We start from the raw sequence: 16,261 nt of genomic DNA, 5'->3' as shown, positions 1-16,261 counted from the left end.
TCCTCCTCCCTACTCCAGTGCAGTGTCTGATAATCCTTTTCTCTTCACCTCCCCTTACTCTTTCAATTCCTGTCATCTTACTCTGAGTCAGTGACACAGACAACACCATTAAACTCGTCTCTCTCACCCTTACACCTGCTCTTGGATTCAGTCTTTGAATCAAAGCATTTTCTCTCTTCAGCTTTACAAGATAATCTCCTCATATCATCAAAGTGAGAGAATCTCTACTTCAGAAGTCACCAAATCTGTGTTGCTCTGCAACCAGCCATTATTTTCAATATCGATAAAGCTGACAGTTATTTCTGATTAACCATTTGGTCTATAAAATGTTTTAAAAAATACAGGAAATTGTGCTAAAGCCCCCAGGTGATGACTTTAAATGTCTTATTTTGTCTGCCAAATCATCCAAAACCCAGAGATATTGCCTTTACGATAATGAGAGACAGAGAGTCTGGTTGCATACTCATTTCCTGACAATCAACTAATCATTTACCCTAACAACTAACATCACACTCATGAAGATTTAACCATAAATAATATAGCTTTCATTCATTAAACACAAATAGTTTAAGACATGAAAAAGATAAATGAAAAACAAAAACAAGTAGATAATCACATAAGAGATAGAAACCTTCAAATAACGTAGAAATCAATGAAAGAAAGACAGAAGAAAACACTGAAATTAGAGAAACACTCAAAGTAATTAAAGAGAGAAACATTGAAATGAAAGAGAGAAAGAAAAATGGAAAGCAAGAAAGAAAAAGAGACAGACAGAAAGAAAGAAAGAAAGAAAGAAAGAAAGAAAGAAAGAAAGAAAGAAAGAAAAAAGAAAGAAAGAAAGAAAGAAAGAAAGACATCTTGAAAGGTTAGCACTTAAGACAACCCACCTAACACATCGTAAACTCCCCTGCAATGTGTCGTTACCGACCAAAACCATTAGCGGCATTAAGAATGAGCCCACATCCTGAATATTGTAATTCCACCTGCCTGCACTCAGATGAAAAATGGAGGACTGAATGACAAGTAAATGAAAAAAATATAAAGTGAAGGTTCGTTACCTGCTCTGCAGAGGAGTCCAGAGGCCTTACTGACACATCGGCACTCCGCTGTCTGCCTGCATGCTCCTGTTGAAGACGAAGACACACACACACACACACACACACACACACACACACACACACACACACACACACACACACACACACACACACACACACACACACACAGATACCCACATGGTTGAATTCAGATATCTGTCAGTATGTTCCATGATTCCACGATTATGTTTTGTCTAACTCTAACAATGACATTTTACCTCAACTCAAACTCCAAAATCATCTTGTTACACATTACTGTATTTGTATAACGGTCCTCATTAGAGTAGCAATACACTGGCATCACACACACACACACACACACATGCACGCACACATGGAGGCTAACTTTAATTAGGGTATACTTCAGTCCTGAGCAGAATTCTGAGAGGTGGGAACTGAAATATTCAGAGTGTGCAAGATGGCACGGAGCTTTTAGCCAACGCCCCCAAATCTAAATATTTCATTATGACCTCTTTTTTGAATTTCTCCTGGAAAAATCCTTGCATGTCCAGATAGTCCAAACTGGATACTTTTACATCAACAATGTTTAATTAAATCAACTAGATTTAAATATTTGCAGTGGTGGCACCGCTGCCTTTAGATCGTTTTTACTCGGCTTGGATCTGAAGGGTCACATTCAGTATAGCTGAAGCTCAAACGGCAACTTAACTGAATGACAAAGCTTCTGTGATGAAGTTTGTACAGTCGATAACAAAGTCCCCTTTGTTATCGACAAAGGGGACCTAAAGTGCCCTTCGAGATAAAATCCAAGGTGAGCATCCACAAAGAAGTTCAATCTAGTCTTAAGAACGACAGTACAGACATCAGCTACCTGTCAGTGCAGGCTGAGTACAGAGACCATACAGTAGTTGTTCTACAAGCCACTGACTGCATGTCAGCTAGTAGGTAAGAAACAAACAAGCACTAATGATCAAACATGCACCGAAACCCCCTTTGCAGCAGGAAAGTACTAAGTATTTTTGGGAAATGTGTATGTGTGTGACATCCTTGTGATAAAATAAGTAACTTTGGTAAAGAGAGACACACGTTAGCCTTTTTACTTCAGACAGAAGAGTCGAGGGTGCTCAGGATGTTCAAAGAAATTGTGGCCAAGGTGCTCTTTGGTCGAAACACTGAAGCTCAAAAAAAAAAACGAAGGAAGACAAAAATCCAAGGCACTCGTCTGGCAAAAAGGTCAAAAAGCCTTTATTTAGATTGCTTTTCACACTGAAATACTTGCTTTTGAACCTTTTTGCCAGAGAAGATACTTTTTTTTTGAGCCATTTTGCTTTTGATGATTTTTTTACTGGAAACAGTTGTAAGTGTGCACATTTTAAAGCACTGCAATTCCTACAATCAAGCATTTACACAAACTCCCATCTGGGGCTGCCCACTAAAAGCACTGTGCTACCCTTTGCCACTGGTGTAACTGGGGGTTCAGAGCACCCAAAGAGAGTTAAGACTCTACAGCCATGCTAGTGGCTCTGTGACGTAGTGCTTAGGTACAGCTGTGCTTTGCAGACAACCAAATATTAACATGCTCACAATGACCATGTTAAAATGCTAATGTGCAGAAGGTTTAATGTTACCATATTCACCATGTTAGCTTTGCACATTAGCATGCTAAAATTAGCTGATTTTGACAGTCATGGGATCATGGGGGCATGAACATTTGTAATTTTAGATTTAGACATTTTTGTTAATTTCTCAAGGAATAATGCATGCAGTTTTATAGTAAAGAAGTAGCAGCATTTTTGCATTGGCTAAAGCCAGTCAATGGTGGATAGTTTTACCACCACAGCAATGCAAACCAGGCAAAAAAAAAGCCTGACGATGAAACTTTGCTGCCTGTTCACAGTAGTGGCACCTTTAAAACTCTAGTTCAAGTACTGTGACTAATAGCAGCTCAGGTGACACTGCAGGTCACATCTATTTTCTATACCTATCTTGATCAGGGTCGCAGGGTCAGGACCGTATCCCAGCATGCATTGAGCCAAGGAAGACCACACACAGCTGCGTAATTGCACCCTTGATCATTCACTTTCCCTGCACAGTGTGGCGACTCAAACCCTACACTTGGATATATGTGACGTGAAGCCTGCCAAATCAATCAATGTGTGAAATGATTGAAACCGCTGCACCCGCACGAGTTCTTCATCTGACAAAATACAAGACATCACATCACACACTCACTGAACCTGTCACATAATCAAATGCAGATGCATTAAAACTTAATGAAGCATCAGATAGATCCATTAAGCATGCTGAACTTAATGACTTAGAGGCAATCTGTGTAATCAGAATCTAATACATACAGATAGCTCTCTGCCACACACACATAAGCACACCAAACAGACATATAATATAACTAGACAGATATTAATAGCATTGAAATACAGTGTCTTCTACATGAAGAATTCGCAGTGGCTAACCTGCTCCTCCGTGTTAATAATCGCCTACTGAAACTCACTGGTGTGTGGGATGGATTCATTAAGAATGTGTTGAAATTAATGACTAAAAAATGAGTCTGAAATAGTAGAAAGAGCTATGTGTCTTTGTTTAAAAATGACTGGAATTGGCAGAGACACTTGAGACACAGTGCACACACTCACACACACGCACGCACACGCACACACACACACACACACACACACACACACACACACACACACACACACACACCGTGGGCACACAATTGGTGCTTTGTACGATTCCTCACAGCAAAGGTGATTTGTGTGATGTCATAAATGAAGTTTTAACAAGGTAAAAGATCTTTTTTAAAGACCTTCACACAGCAATTTGCATAACAAGCAAAACAAAGGATTTCCGAAACGTATTCAATCTCCACCTAATTTACAAAATCGTTTTAAAGTGCCATGGCACGGCAATTTCTTCTATACAGTATATGAACCTCTTCTTTTATATAAATGTAATTCCTCAAGCTTTGATTCAAGTTGCACCTGAATACTGCAAGTCGTTTGATGTAAAATGGATTAAAAATGAGAAGAGGGCTGCCGTTTCTAGTATTATCATGGAATTAAAGTTGATGTAAATGTGTACAATAGGTCACTCTCCATCTCATAAAGTTTTGTCTTCCACACTTGATAATTATAAAATTTACAGCTCTGCCCTTAAAAACCTCTCTTCTAGTCCGTCGCTTCGAGGAGCGGATGTTTTTATCACCTGGGTGACAAAGGCTGACAGGTGCAACCACTACATCAGCGCAGCGTGCATCAAACACACCTCAAGCTTACAGGGCTTCTGAGGAAAACAAGTTCATGTGTTAACTCGCTGCGGCACCAAATATTCAGGGAGCCCAACACACACACACCCGAGTGTTTCACACACCCACCTGACATGAGGTATTCCTTCTGACAGTTAACTTGGGTTGTTGGTGAACATACACATGATGTAACTCTAGTCTTACATTAACTATACATTCCAAGAAATCTAGACTTGAGAGTATTTTATTCATTAGTATCCAAGCTGTCTGGCCGAGATAGTAGTGGCAAAAAAGTCACATTATAAAAGATTATACAGGCTTCCCATCAATCATACTTTCTTAAGTCAGCTTTTATAAAGTGTTTAAAGGGTAAGTCCACCAATTAAAGTATAAAGTCCTGTGTGGCTCCAGAGGAAACTGCTGATAAATCTAATAAAGTGCCTCCAGTGAAGTCACTCAGTGGCTATGTTGCATTGTGGGTAATGTAGGTTCTTCAAGACAGTCCACCGGTCAATTAACCAGACTACATGCAGCTTCGTCTGGAGCCACAAAAGGCTTAATACTACTTTTTTCCACATATGCAGTAGTACTCCTCAAGACCTGTTAACATACTTCACAAAATCACAAAAATGAATGTGTAGAATTGGGGGAGTTACCCTTTAAGAAGCAACAGTAAAGGACACGCAACACAAACAAGCTACTGCTGACAATGGAACTTAATACCTTAAAGCTGAAATGACTGTTTTGGTTTTACAACCTGAAACTTTGGTGTTTTGGTGAAAAAGTTCTGACAAACCAACCATCTGATCAGCACCAATCAGCAGACAGACACAGTTAGAGACTAGCTGGTAATCATAGTGGAACATTAAGCAGCCTGAAGAGCCACTTTAGAGCCTCTAAAAGGCTGTTGAATATAGGACAGAGCTAAAAGAAGGGAGACTAAATTTGTCAGTTGGCCAGACACATGACTCCAAATAAATGTTAATGTGGCTCCATTTCTCCTCGATGTATAAATCGTTAACTTGCATCCAAGTGGACGAAAAAACATCTTTCCCTGAACAAGCAGTGATTTTAGACATGAAAATGTCCATCAGACACTGTGCAATTAGCTATGCTTGGCAATTTGTTTGACATTGACATTATGTTAGGCATGCTATCATTTGATAACGATTAAGTATCTTCATGAACTGAATTGTAGAACAGCTGGAGATTTTGACTTGTGATGGTTAACTGAAAAATGTCAGGGCTCAATAAAAGTCAATGAGAGCACCACAGATTCATTTCTAGAGTTGAGTACAAAACCGAAAGTTCATTTTACCTGTCTCCTGTCACTCCTCCTGTTTCTCTCATCCACAAAAACTCTGTTGTCATGGAGATCAGACTCCTCCCCAAGCAAGATCTCTTGAAGCTCCGCCCACTGAAAGGCGCAGTCTGACAGCTGCCGTCTCTGCTGCTGGAAACAGCACATACAAAGTAAAGCTAATCACAACAGCATACACAAACAATTAGAAGGCAGCTCCAAAACTATAGAGGGCAGCATAACCAGACTGAAACTACTGTCAGACTATCGCCTTTTGTGGTACAAAGTGGTGTTATGAGACAGGATGGGCTGGGCTAGCTGGTTAGCATGCTAAATTCAGTAAATACATAGAAGTCTTTGACATAACATCTTCTCACTGTTGAAAATGCTGGTTCCTTTTTTGAAAGTTTTTAAACTGAAATTCTGCCCACATCGTACACACTACAGCAAATACACTTTTTACTACATGAACTACAATTCTTTGGAAAGTTTTAGATCATCAACACGACACATACAACTCAAAGTTACCATGGTAGAAGATGCCGTAAGAGCAGTTAAGGTGGGCAGAGTGAGGTTGTGACTCAGCAGGTAAAAGGTGACACTCAAGTGCTTTCTTGTTAAGATGGACTTAATAAAACATGGAGGATTTCAACTAATCTTCTCCTCTTCCGAAATGTTTTATTCCCAGCAGCACCCCTACGTACTGACCTATAAACCTGACCTCTGCTGAGTGAACACAGAGGTAAAATGTGTTTATGCAGCACTTACATCCTCTAACTTCTGCCGTTGCTCATGTTGCTGTTGGATCCTCTTCTGTCTGTCAGCCAGTAGCTGCTGCTTGTATCGCTCCTGCTCCGCCAACTGCTGCCTGTGCTGCTGTAATGCCTACACGTGAATAATCATATGATCATTGTTCAAATAAAATTACTTTTCTCTAGACTCTGCATTAGCAAAACCCAAACTTAGTTATGTTTGACTTTGATCCAGGGTCAAATGGCCTGCTGTTCAAACTGTGATATGAAGCAGTTACAACTAAAACTTTAAAGAGACTAAAGGCTAATTGCTGAGCGCGAAATAGGATTAGAGTTCAGAGAGGACATTTTGGTAATGACTTTACTTTTCCAACTAACATGAGGATTTTTCCCATTATTTCTACTATTACTACCACTTATAATCAGGGCTGCAACTAACAACTATTATTATCATTATCATTACTGATTTTGATTTTACTGCAAATTATTTGATTACTGCAGGTAGGTTTCACATGAAGTTGAAACCTACTTGTTGTCGTTGTTGAGCCCCACTTCCTGCGTGGCCTCCCTCTCTGCCTCCTTCGCGATCTTCAGTCTGTAAACGTAGAAACTCCCGTCTTAATGTCCACTCGCCAGGAACATTCACGATGGAGCTGAGAGACAGAGAGGAGGACAGCAGCGTAAGTGATAATAACTGTTATCTGTATGTAATGTACTTGACATCCAATGAGATGGTTATGGGCACAGTTCCACACATTCACACACTTAAAGCTCATCTGCGGAGAGAGTGCTCAGTTCTTAGTGCCATCTGCTGTTTTGACGTCCAGGGATGGCAACAGTGAGGCTTGTGCATCTGTTAATAGACATGCAAACACATGCATGCCCTGTGGTGATTCATTAGCTACGTGCTGTATGTGAGCACAGGGGGAGTTCATAATGACACGAGTGTTAATCTACAGATAATGAACACTAATGATGACAGTTGTGATACAAATTTTTGAGCCATTGTTTGCATGTTTACCTTGATTCATTCACTGTGTGTGCTGCTGTGAGTCTACATTATTTCTCTGCTGCAGAAGTGTGCAATGTTTCACTACACACCCTGTGATCAATTCCTCCAACAATATTCATGCATCGTATGAAAAGGCTTTTACCTTGGTTCTCCTTCCTCCTCTGTCACCTCATCCTCCTCTTCTTCACTGCCACTGTATTCATACTCTGGACCCTCTGAGAGACAAAGAGGCAAAAGTAGTCACGCATTTGCTTCATATTAGGTGATAAAAAGTGGAGCCCGACTGACATATCGGTTGGCCGATATAATTAGCCTGTAAAATATGCTGTTACATATCTTTGTCGCAAGTGAGTAACTACATTCAAGGTGTCATTCAAAAAATGTCTGTTTATCAGCCAAGAAGAAAGGAAGAAAATTAATCGGAAAATATTTTGATAATCGATTCATCATAACATTCATTTATTTGAACAAAAACACCATAAATTCTCTGGCCCAGCTTTTCCAGTGTAAGGATTTTCTACTTTTCTTCATCTTAAATTGTTTTAAACTAAATATCTTTGGACTGGTGAGACAGAACAAGATATCTGAAGACATCACTTTGGATTTTGGGAAGTTGTTACATGTTTTCCACTATTCTCTAATGTTTTATAGACAAATTGAGATGATGAAAATAATACCTGTTGTGGCTAGGGCTGGGAATCATGGCCTTAAAATAAATCCTATTTTTAGGCTGTATGGCGATACACAATATATATCTCAATATCTTCAAATCTCCTCAAAAGCACTCAGTTAGCATAAATGTTAACTGGGTGACAAAATCAAATGGCACAATATTGTAGAGATGACTACTGGTACTTTCACAAAATATTAATGCAACATTATGTAACTTTTTTATCTTTAAATAACAGCTTCAAATCATGTCGATGGTACAGTGTGAACAGGGTGAATGGTGTTTCTGTCACAGCCACTCCACCACCCTATCATTTGTTTCTGCACTATGTAACTTCAGTGAGAGGGCAGGATCACAGTGTTACATACATGTTTACTTCAACATACAAGTTTTCAACACATAACATTGTTATAATATAATGAGTCTCGTTTGTAGTTAGCACCTACATTACATCTGACAAACTGTTACAGACCTGGGATTTGTATTTACCACAGTGGTGTTGCACTCAGAAACTGTAGGGGGCGCCAAATCACACAAACTGGCAATTTCTACATAATGTTGCTTTAACACAATTAGACTTTTGATAAATGATCATTAGTAATGTGAATATAATAACTAAGTGGGTACAGACAAAAAATAGAACAAGTACAACAGTGTGGTAAGTTCAGAAAATGACATCACTTTCCTGTAATGCAGCCTTTAAAACCAGGAAAAGACACTTATGTCATATCAGGATATGACAATATCAAAAATCTAAGACAATATATTGTCTCATACATATAATAATATAATATTGATATATTGCTCAACCCAAGTTGCAGCCCTAATCGCTGTATCAGAGAGGATCTATGTATGCGACCATGTAACAGTAGACATACACCAGCTGCAGAGCACTGGTGGAATCTGTCCCACTTCACTCTGGTGTTCATGTTAACATCAGTCTGAATGTGAACCTACCACATTCTCTACTGTAAAATTATGTGTCAGTGTGAGTCAGACATGAGATATGTTTCTGGGTGGTTCTTTGAGTTAAGCTTTCTGATGTATTTGCACTGGTGTGGGTATTCTTCTCTGGCACACACCACTGTGTCTCTGGCTTTTTGAACCAGCCACTGTTTCATTAAAAATTCCTCCGTGACTGCCGTCTCCTTCCTTCATCGTCTACTGTGACTAGCAATTTTGTCATTATCAAAGCCACACAAAAGTATAGTGTGGGCAAACTTGGGCAACAAGAAAATAAATGAGTGTCTTGTTTAGTGGAAGACATCTGGGACAGAGTTGTTATACTGTACCGAAGCTTAAGAACTGTAATGCTGAATCACCATTTCTTTCTCTTTGATAAGCACCTCCTACTCTGGGGCCCATACCACATGTGAATTAGTGTTTTTCTCTGCTTACACACACCAATGTTATGGACATACCATCTTGGTTTTACTGTTTTGGAATGTATATTAGGCCATGGACCTAAAACGATTAGTCAACTAGAATGGCTCTCAGTAGAACCTATACCAAAAGTTAATGATGTCTGTTCTGGATCATCCATCCAAGTTTCATGGAAATCTGTTCTATAGTTTTTTAAAATTCTGTCGAGCAACCAACCAACCAACCAACCAACCAACCAACCAACCAACCAAACAGTCAGCCAGCCAACGGACATGGCAAAGGTAATTGATCGATCAGCTGTTAACCATTAAAATAACTGCAAACTATTTATCATTCTAATTCTAAAGAGATAAAGTCCAACTTTCTTTGATTCCAGCTTCTTAAATGTTAATATTCTAGCTTGTTTACTCCTCTATGGCATTTGGAAAAACTCATCAACATTTTCCCTATTTTTCAGCCATTTTATAAACCAAACAAATATTTGGTCGATTGATAAAACAAACAGATTAATCAACAATGAAAGTAAATGTTAGTTGCAGCCATAATGGTTTAAATTGTAGGACTTTCTGAGTCTCTGGCCGTCACATGACCACTACACAAAATGCACTGCACAGCCCAACACTGTTCCAGGGCGCTTACTGTCCACAGGCCAGAAAGATGGGCCAGCCAGCTTAGCATAACAACATTTGGCCGACATATGGTGTGAAAGTAGCTCAGGCTAACTTGAACATTTACTTGACGGGCCATATGTTGCCGTTAACACGCTGAGAGGTAACACAATACAGGTGTGGAAAGAAGGAAGAAGACGGACAAATTCTACTTTTGCAACGGACGGAGGAAATCTCTGCTCTGCTGCTGTGATGTCATGCTTGAACGTTTTGGCTCCTGTCTCGTCGTTCTGAGCCAAAGCTGCAGGAGAGAGGAGCAATCTGAGGGTTAATGCCTACTTTAGCTCAGCGAGAAGTGGGCCATGTTTTTTTGGGGGGGAGTGATTCATCTTCCAAAACATAGACCGTCTTTGTCCAAACGACACTCTTGGGTATGCCGAAAATGACACATCCTTTTTGCATCATATCCGGAGCATTTCTTTTCTTTTTTTCATTCAGCAGAGCCTTTTTCCCACACGCACACTTAGACTACTGGCATTTCATTACTCTGGAGGGGCATGGGGGCACGCATACATACAAATACACACATACAAATCTGATCTGAAACACTTAACATGCACACACTCACGAAACACATGCAGCATGCACCAAGTCCACCAGTCATTAGTGTGTTTTTATAAGCTAACAGAAGATTAGAACCAGATGGCCATTCTGTTTCCTCCTTCCTTCCCCTCTCAGCTTCTCTCTCTCTCTCTGGTCTGTTCCTGTGTCTCTCTCTCTCTTTCTCTCTGTTTTTATCACTGTCTCTTTCTGTCTCTCATCCCTCCACCCTGCCTGTCTGTCAGTTTTCCAAATGAAAATGAATAAACCTAATGGACAATACAAGGACTAAAGACTGCTTGAATACCAATGTGGGAAAAACAAAAGAAGAGAGAGTCATAAATATCTGTCTTCTCTTCTCTTCCCCTCCCCTTACTCTTTCTCTCACAGTTTCACTGCACATGCAACTCATCCAGAGTATAATTCATTTTTAGAACAGAGGATAAAACTCTCCCACCCCCCTGCCCTCCATATTCCAAATTTGCCTCTTGCTTATTTGTCTCTCCAGCCCTCCTCCTCTTTCTCTCTGCTTCCTCCTTCTCAATTTCTGTGTCTGTCTGTTGTGTGAAACATCGTCCCAACTGAACACCGTCAAGAAGGAAAGGTCAGCCGTGTACAGCCTTTTGGCCCGACCCAACACTCTTCCTCTTTGGCTCTCTCCTTCATTTTGTCTGGCCGTCTCACTGTCGCCCTTCCTCACTGCTCTCCGTAGTCAACTCAATTAAAATATCTGGCATAGCTGGTACAGTTCAAATTCAATTTCAAAAGCTTTATCGGCTAGGGAAGCCTGCTGTCGTGTACGAACTACATTTTAAGTGGTATAATCATACACCAACTGTGCATCCTTCCCTAAAAGTGAAAATACAGCAAAGTGTGATAAATGCAAAAGAAATTTGTGAAAATGCGTGTAAATTGTGAATAACACCAACAACCTAATGAAACATTTCCATAAACAGCATGCTATTAATGAGCAGGAATACAGTGTTATTTCACAGCCTGAGCAAACCAGCTGCTGTGCCATCAGTGCAGCTGGTGCACTCTTACTCTTAAAGTGTGCTCATATTTTTTCCACTACAAGTGGCCTGAAACCCACCTAATGCAATGAATTTTTGAAACATAATGGAAAATCTATTCTACAAAGTGGCCTATTTGTAAAACGTTTTGAAATTCCATTAGTTATCCAAAGAGTTGATTAAATTCCTCAGCTGTCCCTGTCTGAGAATCAGCTCCGAAAAACCTAAATAATTCGAGCAATGAAAGACAGAGAAGACAGAGAGCTCAATCGAAAATAAACTATGTGTTAAATCCTGTCAAGTTAACAGCACTTTTGCTTTCTCTGTATTTTTTGACGGGTCAAACCGTTAGCCCTGTTGGTTTTTGTTTTACAATTTATGTGTGTATGTGGGGAATTAAATTAGCACAGGCCACCTGCCAAATACAGGGCAAATGTTGTCTGTGGCAGGTAAAACATTCAAGTCACCTGCCACCAAAATATTTAAAGATACAATATGTAACATTTAAATGTCAAGTAAACCCTAGACCTGTGTTATATATTTTATTGAGTTGTGTCCTTATAGAATATAATCCCCAATGTTTCCAACAATTGGAATTTTATTTAAGGTAACTGCTTTTCAATTTGTCGCCTGTTTTCAGAGAGTAAAGAAACAAAGTCGTTGAACTAAATGTAATCTGAATAAAACTTTAAAACATTACCCTTATATTTTGTGAACATTTCTGCCTGAGTCATGTCAGATATATTTTCATCTGTAATGGTTTTAACAATGATACAACAACTCCCATGATCCCACACTACTTAACAACATCCTCAAACTATTATTTTGTTTCAATGGTCCTAATGAAACTAAAACAGCAGCTATAACAGCAGAGCGCATTTATCCATCTACTGTATCTGTTAGTAAATCCATCTATCTCTCCCTCATATCTTTATCTCTCCATACATCATTGCCTGATATATCTACTGCATACATTTCTCCCCACCTTTCTCTCTCTTCTTCCTGGTTCTATCCAGGTGATCTTTAAGCATGATGCGAACTTGTCTCTCATTAGCCAGATCTTTGATGAAAGCGTGTCTCAGCAGGGCGTCCGTGGCTGGCCGATGCAGGTGGTTCTTGACCAGACAACGATCGACGAACGACAGGAAACGCTTCGACCTTTGAAAGACAGAAAGAGACGGACAAAGGAAGACAGCAGAGGGAAGCGGTTAGCATGAAAAAAAAAAACAGCTTAGAGAATGTTATAAAAACATGTACTGTTTACAATGTTATCTTTTGATTGTCCCGTAACTCAAATGGAATATTGAATGTTTTTAATTAATTCAGGTATAGGAGTAGGAATTCTGATCCCGAGGGCTACGATTCATTTAAAAAAAGGGTTATTGAAGCATCACATTTTTTAATTTCTATACATGATTTACTATTTATTACTGCATGACAACACAGTCCATAATTAAAATAAACATATGATTTTACTTCCATTATATTTGCTCAGACTCACTCATCTTCACCAAAACTTAAAAAGTAACAGAGCTCAGAACATAAATATGACATTCATGTCTGTTATGTTTCAACATCCAATTGGTTCAGTTGCAAGGAACGTACAGCTCTGTCTTACAAAACCTTACAGGCCATCATAATGTTGACAATCGGGTTTTAAATGTCTGAATAATGACTTTTCTGCTTCATGACATAACCTTTAAAGAGACAATAGCGATACATCTAAGAATACATTTTTTTCCCACACCCCTATTTAGGTATAGGTTTGATCACGAGCCTCCATTTGAGGCCATTTTATTGAGTTGTCATTACAAGAGTCAGAGTACATTTCATGCACTGTTAAAAAATCTCTTTGTTCTTAACTTAAACACTCAAATATCTAACTAACAAGATTGGTGCCCTTTCAATAAGAAAAAAACAACCCAAAAGCAAATAACAGCGCAGAAAACAAAAATGTGGAGCAAACAAAAAAAAGTGTAAATCAAAATGCACTTTTACATTTTTCATTTACAACTTTAAGTTTTCAACATTGAAATGCAACAGACCAACATGAAACAAACATGTTTAAATCAATGAAAGCCTCCATAGTATCACAACATTCTTAAATATTCGTTAAAAACTCACCTAGAGAAAGTAAACTAGTAATCACTTGTTGAAGTATTACCAAGAAAATTCCTGTCAAAAATGTTGAAGTTTAACTCAGACGATATGTGTCTAGAGGAACCCTCCCAAAATTGTTGAGTTGTTGTCTCACAGAGAACAGGAGGAGGAATATGTGTTGCTTCTTGAGTTTTTGTTGTGCTTGACGCCTTCGGGAGGCCCTGAGGTAAAAAGACTGGAAAGCGCAGCACACCCCAGACTGTAGGAGCTATTAAAAGCTGTCCTATGAACTAGTGTTTCTGATGACATTAATAGTGAATGAAAGACAGCACGAGTTCAACCGCCAGTTCAATCTTGAGAGCTTATCCATTATAGATGGAGGAGGAGACAGGATGACAGGAGGGGAGGAGAGGAGGCGTTTTTAATAAAGATTAAACATGCCAGCAGCAACATATTTACATAATGTTTGTGTCCATTTTCATAAAGTTTATCTTGTTGACTGCTGATCATACCAATGCTTTCAGGATTTCTTTGGCCTGATTTTCTGGTGCATGAAACCCACAACAAAGCCCACTTTCAAGCCCAGTTTTCAGAAGAGAAAACCTAAACACTGTCCTCTACATCCTGTTGTGTGTGTAAATATGTGTGTGTGAGTGTGTTCACAGGCTTACCATTTCTTTGATTTGAGTTTGGGTGGAGGGTTTCGCGGAATCAAAAACAGGGCTCTCATGGGATGCATGTCACACAGAGCTACAAACGAAGATAGAGAGTCGAAGCAGGGAAGAGAAGGAGAGAGGAACAAATGGGGACACGAACAGTAATAACAGTGTACATATTATACATGCTGACAAAACAGACTGTTCAATGATCAATCAACAATGTGTGCATGCATATTTCTAACTTACGAGGCGCTCCTTCAGCCATCTCTAGAGCAGTGATGCCCAAAGACCAGAGGTCACTCTGAGAACATGAGAGAAAGACAGGAAAAGGTTAAGACGGGTGCAAACACACAAAGCTTAACTCAAGTTCTGCTCATTTCCTGAAAACCTTGGACATCCTCTTTATATTCAAACAGTAGATCAGTGTGAGAGAATAGATCCAGGAGTTACAAGAGTAAGAGTTACTGTTTCCAAGATGTCAAGCTAATCTTCAGGCATTTTATAAAAGAATCGAAGGATCCAAAGTGGCTTCCTTTCTATTATGTACTGGATTTTTCAATGTCTGATTACCTCCAGAAAAATATACAATTAGCTGAGATTCATTTTGAGGATGTTTCTGTGAATTATCATACATCTGATCAGGAAGAGTGAACAGGCAGCTTTTTGGGGAAATAAGAGTTATTAGGCTTGCTTGAAAGATTTTCTGTCAGTAATGAAATTCTGTTATGAAAAGTAATGAAAACTCTTCTGCTGAATACAAGATGATGTAGGCTGAGCAGTCATACATCTTGAGTGAACCAGACAGCTATCACATATTAAAAACAACCTAAGTAATTGCATCCAAGAAGCATTTCAGACGGACTGAACTTCAAATACTGTCGATGTTATCTTTACACCACCCTATGTAAATTTCCGTAGGCTTATACAGTAACGTCAGCTGAAGTTACACTTAAATCAGTCATCAGTCTCTATGTTTTAATTAAAGCAACAGAAAGAAAACGGCTCCAGTGATTTTAACACATAAAATCATACAGAATGTGCACAAAACAGCTGAACTGTTTATGTATCCATGATCAGTACAACCACTGATTGACATTTATAGTTGTTACTCTAGCTAGCCTGCGGGGTACTTTTATTTCTGTGACTAAACTGATAAAGTGCATATATTATTGTTCTGGCCGAACAAGTTACCAGCACATAGCCTGGGAAAACCAAAAGGGATTGCAGTCAGATTTGTGGTCAGACCAATGGAGACGCATACATGTGGCTAACAGCTTGCCTACACAGGAGACGTCTCAGCTCTGATTTTCAGTCGTCCATCTAATGTACGTCAGCTGGACAGCTACACCTCTATTTTAATCAATACAGCTGTCTACACAGTGTTGTGCCCTTCTCACTGTCTTGAAGGCCGTCCAGCATTTGCAGGCTGCCTTCAACACCTCCACAGCACACATGAAACACATCTAATTCTTTGCATTGTTGATAATGATGATCTACACACATGTTGTGTGTTAACCTTGACTTTCAATAAATTCCAATTGAACTGATTCCCTCCTTGTCGAATTTCTTAAGCCAGTTTGTAGCATTAGGATGTTTAATGGCTTGCGTTTTGCTTGTGCCAGAGTCTTGTAACTGCCTTACTGTACCGTGCTGACCTACACTAAATACTGTGCCTGATGCTAACATGCTACATTCACAGGCTTTGCAGACATTGTGTAAGAGTAAACAAAGTGTATTAAGTCACATTTGATTTTTAACCCAGTATGAGACACTTGAATTGACACACCTTAGTTAGTTCAGTCCAGTTGAGGTAATTACATTCCATCCCAATCTCTGCTGTTTCT

General features: G+C 39.3%; 1 protein-coding gene across 1 annotated transcript in view; it reads right to left on the bottom strand.

Annotated features, from left to right (window-relative positions):
- The window catches only part of LOC141012741 (mitogen-activated protein kinase kinase kinase kinase 4), a 70,258-nt gene that overhangs the window by 32,243 nt on the left and 21,754 nt on the right, over positions 1–16,261 (bottom strand). Inside the window, exons 8-15 of the mRNA XM_073486250.1 lie at positions 14,664–14,718; positions 14,430–14,508; positions 12,644–12,816; positions 7,527–7,599; positions 6,902–7,025; positions 6,389–6,505; positions 5,639–5,773; positions 1,059–1,124 (exon numbers count right to left, since the gene is read on the bottom strand). Of these exons, the coding sequence (XP_073342351.1) occupies positions 1,059–1,124; positions 5,639–5,773; positions 6,389–6,505; positions 6,902–7,025; positions 7,527–7,599; positions 12,644–12,816; positions 14,430–14,508; positions 14,664–14,718 (822 nt within the window). The remainder of the gene's footprint in view (positions 1–1,058; positions 1,125–5,638; positions 5,774–6,388; positions 6,506–6,901; positions 7,026–7,526; positions 7,600–12,643; positions 12,817–14,429; positions 14,509–14,663; positions 14,719–16,261) is intronic.

This window comes from Pagrus major, chromosome 18 (assembly GCF_040436345.1).
Source record: "Pagrus major chromosome 18, Pma_NU_1.0".
Lineage (NCBI taxonomy): Eukaryota > Metazoa > Chordata > Actinopteri > Spariformes > Sparidae > Pagrus > Pagrus major.
Note: the sequence above shows the minus strand (reverse complement) of the source record. Positions and strands in the feature narration are given on the sequence as shown.